A 6,520-nucleotide genomic window follows, 5' to 3' on the forward strand; every position below is an offset into this window, starting at 1 on the left:
GTTTTGTATAGATTTGAAAGGTGTATCAAATGTATTGATAATCTGAAGTGATTCGCTGTAAGGATTTAGCCGCTGCCATTAGAGGACATTAGTGTTGATATGTTTGAGAAGATGATGCTCCTTCAATTTTTATGTATTAATTGAAAACTATTGTTAAACTTCATCTTAAACCTTTGATATTATATGAGATTATTATTAAATTGAGAAATAAAAGCAGACCTACAAGATTTGAATAATAGAGAAGGAGTCAACATGGTCAATCTGAAGGATTCAATGTAGCTCTGAGCATCAGCACAATATCAAGTGTTAAAACTCAAGAGAGATAAAGTAAAAAGAGAGATGAAAATATATTGTTAAAAGGTGGAGCAGTAACAAAAATTTTTTTTAATAATTTTGTTTTGAAATCGATCTCACTTGTTGTTAGTAGAGCTTTCCAGATTCCAATTGATAAATAGCATTGCAAAGTACATGGTCCTTAAGGGGGAATACAAGACATCTTATATTTGGCATGACTACTAAACTTGGAAAGTACTACCCATTATTTGCACCTTAACCTCAATATCAACAAACAAACAATTACAAATCTTACGAGAACATTAACGTCATGATGGACATTCAACAAATTAATCAACCTTTTAATGGTGGACCAACAGAGAAAAATAATATAAGAACCCATGATCCCAGAAGACAAAAGACCTCTATTTACATCATTCCAATCCCAATTACTGAAGCAATATAGAATATGTTGACATAAACAATCCGACAAAGAACAGTCTTACAAGAATTCAAAACCATAAACAATATTATCTACAATTTAATCGCAAAAACTTCCTAGTTAGATGAATAATTGAAGATAGATGAATCAACAAAGGTGACTTGAGTTCACCATTCTACTAACATCTCCACAAATGAGGATATGTGAGTCTATTACAATTGATTCTGGGCACATTCAACTCTGATTTGTAGAACATACAACTGGTTCTATTACAACCTAACCAAAAAAGAGTAGATTAATAAAATTATAGGCAATTGAAGTTGAAAATGATAAATAAAAAATTGAATAAATTTAATGTATATGACTTACATTTTGACTGGATTGAGTATCGAATGTCTCAATTGTATGGTTCAAAACGGATATCACTTCTTGCTATGATATATTAAATTCAGTATTATTAAAAAAACTATAATCAATAATTACTAAAAATACAATTCATACCTTTTTCCGACGTTTGGCCACCGTATTTCTTACAATTTGTTCAAGTTTGGACTGTTTTCTTTTCGTCGGTGGACGTCCACGAGACCTAACTTTCAATGGGCTGTGCAAACTCTTCGCAATTCTACTTTCATCACCCTCCATAGAATGGATTTTATTAACATCCATTAACCTCTGTTTTGTTTCTTTCAGCATCTCCTCTACAATCAATAAATTTTCGTCATTTTTTGACCCAAGATCTGAGACTTCATTCCACAATGGTTGAAGTCTATTTTTTCTTCGTTTATCTTCCTCAATATGATATGAGTCATCATAAATATTGGTGATTTCCTGATAACCACGATTAACATCTTTCCTCCATCTGTTTAGAATATATTTGTCAGGAACTATAGAGATTTTTAGTCGGAAAAGAACATAAATCAAATGTCTACACACAATTCCTCGAAATTCAAAAAGGCGACACAGACACTTCATCTCACACTGTGACTCATTATAGTGCACCAAAAATGGAATGTCCTTTCCATCTGCGCCTCCTTTCCCAAATACTGTTTCCACCACTTCAAACACAGTAGTGGACCCTTCTTGTTTCATTAATGAGGTGTTACAATACATCAAAGCTCTAATTTCATTTTGAACCATCGTGAATATTTTGTTGGTGTAGATATTCTGAAACTGTTTCTCAATTGAATAAGCACTAATGACCGGAAAACAAGAATTGTAAGACATAAAATCAGAAGCTTTTTCCTTTTCAATCTTGCTTTTCATGGCACTGTCATATTGTTCAACAAATTGTTTTAACGTTGTTTTTGAATGAACATATCCATCAAAAAATGCATTCATACTCTCACTTCTTTGACTCGTTGACATCCCAGCCCAAAATTTATCTTTCACAAAAGCTGGAAGCCACTTATGACGGATTTCATATAAAGAATTCAACCAATCATTACCCCCCAAATTGAATTCTTCAATGAATTTGTTCCAGTTAGTCTCGCATTCGTCAGACGTCAATGAATTGTACACAACATTCTTCAAATTTTTCTTTATCAACTTGTATTTAGCATAACTACTAAACTTGGATGGAATTTTTTTCATGATATGCCAAAGACATAAACGATGATGAGTGTTCGGAAATACTTCAAGAATGGCAATTTCCATGGCTTTACATTGATCAGTAATAATACCTTGTGGAGCTCGACCTCCCATGCATGTCAGCCATGATTTAAATAACCAAATAAAAGTTTGTGAATCTTCTTTCGAAATCAAACCACATCCAAGCAACACAGATTCACCATGATGATTTGTTCCAACAAATGGTGCAAAAGGCATGTCATATGCATTAGTTAAATAAGTAGTATCAAACGTAATAACATCTGAAAAATACTCATACGTAGCCTTACATCTTGCATCAGCCCAAAATATATTTCTTATTCGACTATCATCATCTACATCAATCATGTAAGAGAAATTTGAATTTCTATTTTGCATACGAGAAAAATAATTATTCAAGGCTTCTCCATCACCATTCCCAAGTCTCAATCGACGTGCCTCAATCACATAATTTCGACACTTTCTCTCATCAAATGACAAGTTTTCAAAACCACCAGCTTCAACAACAAATGATTTAAAACTCTTACTCAATGTAATTCCTGCTTGATCATTCAACTCTAATTTTCTTTTCGTTTCGGAATCTAAAACTTTATTACACCTAAAGTGTCTTGACTTCCTTGGACTTAATGGATGATTGTGTTCAAGTTGCATACTTGTAATTTCAAATAAACCATCATTTTTAACCATGATGTTAATTCGTGCTTTACAATTTGTTCTGCTAGAAGGTCTAGGATAAAAAGTATTTTTTCCTTTACTAATAGACTTACGTTGTTTAGAGCATCCAAAGCAAAAATACCTTTGTTGGCCATCATTTCCTTTTTTTGAACTTTGTTTGCAAATTCCAAAACCAACACCTTGTGCATAGGACTTGTAAAAATCACGCAGTTCATTTTCTGATGAGAAGAGCATCCCAAGTTGTGGAGTTTTGACTTGATTTGTTGTTGACGAACCACTCAAACATTGCATATCACTCTCATTCAATGACACACTTTCTGATCGGTCGGCGCCGGAAGACATTGAAGCGGCATAATCGGTGGAAGAATATTTCTGTTGGGTCGAAAGCGGAAGTCAGAAATAAGGGATAAACGACGAGGTGCGAGAACGAACGAATCGAATGGATCGAAAATGATTTCGGACGAAGAATGAATCAAAAATGATTTTTAATGAGTCTGTGGATTTGAGCTATCACTTTGCGTGAATAGGGGAGAAAGAAAGAAACAGGAAGAGATAACCGGATTTAGAAGAGAGAAAAAAGTAACGGAAGAATAAAGAAGGTTTAGGAGAGAGAAAAAAGTAACGGAAGAATAAAAACATAATTTAATTAAAATGACACGTAACCATGCCATCATGTCATTCCCTACGTTTTTTCCGCCCCAATTTACCGCTCTGTATCATTTTCCCATTATATATATATGTTAGGAATGTCTTAATAGCATTTAAAGTCTTAATATCTTAGTAGATTAAAATATTTTACATGTTTTTGTTAGGTTGCACGTTAAAACATATATATAATATTTTTATTTTATTTTTAACCATTTAAATTTTATGGGCGGGTCAACCAATGATCCGACCCAAGTATCCATTACTCTCACGTATATATTCAAATTAACCAAAGCTCTTGACCCGACGAATTCAGATTAAGTATTGTTATATATATATATATATATATATATATATATATATTATAATGAATGTCGCGCGTTCATCAATTTTGTGTATAATTTATAATATAAAGTCTTATTTGTTTAGTTGGTTAAAAGTTTTACTTATTTTGTTAGGTTGCAAGTTCAAATCATAAATATAATATTTTTAATTTTATTTTTATCGTTTCAAGTTTATGGGCGGGTCAACCCACGATTCGAACCAAATATTCATTTATTCTTACATATATATATATATATATAAATTAACCACCGCTCTCGACCCGACATATTCAAATTAAATATTTATATATATATATATATTATATTGTTATGAATGTTGCGCGTTCATCAAGCTTTGTGTAAAATTTAAAATATAAAGTCTTATTAGTTTAGTTGGTTAACGTGTTTTACTTGTTTTGTTAGGTTGCAAGTTCGAAATATACATATAAAAATTTTAATTTTATTTTTAAAAGTTTCAAGTTTATATCGGAACCGAGTATACCCAATACGAACATTTATCGTCTGCTTTCTCAAAATAAGATATTGATTGAAGTTGAGAAGATCCAAGACGAACTTCCAATGTCTACATTTTCAAAATCAGATATCTGTCAAAAACCTAGGACACTCTAGACGAACATCCATTGTCTAATTCCTCAAAGTTAGATATTGATCAAAAGCTGAGAAGACCCAAGACGAACATGCATCGTCTACTTTTTCAAAATCAGACATTTATAAAAAACGAGGGCACCTTAGACAAACATCCATCGTCTACTTCCTCAAAGTTAGATACTGATTGAAAGTTGAGAAGACCGAAGAAAAACTTTCATTGTTTAAATATTTAGGTATCTAGCGACAACTCTTTACTCAAGCTCAATATCTAGAAAAATATTTGTCACCCATCTTGCCTTGAAATTTGCACACTCAACAAACTTGAACCGCATACTTCTCTAGATATCTTTAATTGTTTTCACCATGTTTCATAGTTTATTTCGAAAGAAATCGCGAATGTCCTTCCATTTAAATTGATCGAGCCTCTCATCTAGCCTCTTTTTCATGACTAGGAATCACATTCAAGGTCTCATTAATCTTCTCACATTAGATGACAATTTAATGATCTCTCGATTTCGAATTGACCGAACCTCTCATCTATCCCCTTTTTCATGACTAGGAATCTCATTTAAGGTCTCAATCCTCTTCTTAATAGGATAAAAAAATAAATCATCTCATTAATTTTAACTATAATCTATAATGCATAGACAATTAAGATAGAACATCTCATTAATCACCCGCCAACTCAAAGTAATCTTGCAATTTGGCCCGAAAGATTGCCTTGTCAACATGTTGACCATCTTCCTCTTATAAATGTCTATTTGATAAGACTTGTTATGTATCATTCTTTCTTTCATCCATGGAAAATGATACCTCTTCCCCAATATTGGAAGAAATCTCAATGGTTCCATGACAATTTTCCCTTGGTAGTGTGCCTTATTGATGACATATCTCCACCTTGAGTTGTGATTCTCATTATGTGTGCTCCAACTTTGTCAAAATTCACATTTTGACTTAGCTTAATATCATCTTCACCTTCTTCCAGCCAAACTCTATACCCTTTGACATTCTCTAATAATCCAATAAAGAATTTTTTTTGCCTTTGGATCTAACTTCCTTTGCATTACCATGGGTTAAACTTCTTGTACTAAGAACTCCTTTCTTACCCAATTCTTACAAGCCTTTGAGGTCAAGCCTCAAATGACAGAACTTTGATGTATATTGAGTGACCTCGGAGATAATAACTAAATATGTTTGTGAGTTACCTTATAGAGAATACACATTTTTTATTTACTCCTTTCATAACAAATAAAGTACATTGCTCACCAGCAATGGTCCATCTCTTGCCTTCCAAACATAACATTTTTTATTATGCTTCTTTAGTTTTAGGCAGTCTCTTCTAAAGTGTCATTCCTATTAACACATGAAGCACTTCACGTTTTCTTTAGTCTTCAACATAGGCTTAGAACTCTGACTACTTTACCTTCTTTCTCATGATGTTGTTTACCTCTTACAAATATGTCTTCCCCATTGTCTTTTGTCTACAATTTTCCCTCTTGGTTTGTTCCTTGGAAATTAAGTAACTCGTACTTCTTCCACCTCAAACTTGGCAGTCATTCATACCAAGAAGAATTACAATTTGGACATCTTTCGAAACCTCCTATAAATTGTCAAGAACCCTTAAAGGATCATCCAAGCTCTTCATCTTTTTCTCCTTTCGAAAAAACTCACTTTGATACCACTTGTTAGGATACCAGGAAATGAAGTATTCATTAATGCAAGAACAATAACAAAAACAAATAATTGCGGAAACGAAAGAAAGCAACTCAAGAACACATACACAATATTTATAGTGGTTCGGCCAAACATGCCTATCCACTTTGAAGCACAAGACTTTAATATCAAGATTTGTTATTGGAGTATTACAATGATTTTCTCATAGTCAAAGCTTGCAAAAACTCACAAGGAAGTGATGCTCTTAACATAAAAACTTGACTTTTTAAAGTGC

The 6,520-nt window shown here is 32.7% G+C and overlaps 1 protein-coding gene across 1 annotated transcript; it reads right to left on the reverse strand.

Moving 5' to 3' along the window:
- Positions 1-949: 949 nt before the first annotated feature.
- Positions 950-3,337, reverse strand: LOC124930582 (protein FAR-RED IMPAIRED RESPONSE 1-like). The gene is made up of 3 exons (XM_047470914.1): positions 1,217-3,337; positions 1,085-1,147; positions 950-991 (listed from the first exon to the last, which is right to left on the reverse strand). Exons 1-3 carry the CDS (start codon positions 3,335-3,337, stop codon positions 950-952), a joined length of 2,226 nt encoding a protein of 741 aa, XP_047326870.1.
- Between the last annotated feature and the right edge of the window lie 3,183 nt (positions 3,338-6,520).

The sequence above is a fragment of the Impatiens glandulifera genome, chromosome 3, assembly GCF_907164915.1.
Source record: "Impatiens glandulifera chromosome 3, dImpGla2.1, whole genome shotgun sequence".
Taxonomy (NCBI): domain Eukaryota; kingdom Viridiplantae; phylum Streptophyta; class Magnoliopsida; order Ericales; family Balsaminaceae; genus Impatiens; species Impatiens glandulifera.

Bases quoted from the DNA above. Each gene is read 5' to 3' on its own strand.
- LOC124930582 (XM_047470914.1), bottom strand. From the start codon at position 3,337: ATGTCTTCCGGCGCCGACCGATCAGAAAGTGTGTCATTGAATGAGAGT. The intron at 1,148-1,216 runs GTATGAATTGTA...AATATATCATAG, and splicing joins TGGCCAAACGTCGGAAAAAG to CAAGAAGTGATATCCGTTTT. The intron at 992-1,084 runs GTAAGTCATATA...TTTTTTGGTTAG, and splicing joins ATACTCAATCCAGTCAAAAT to GTTGTAATAGAACCAGTTGT.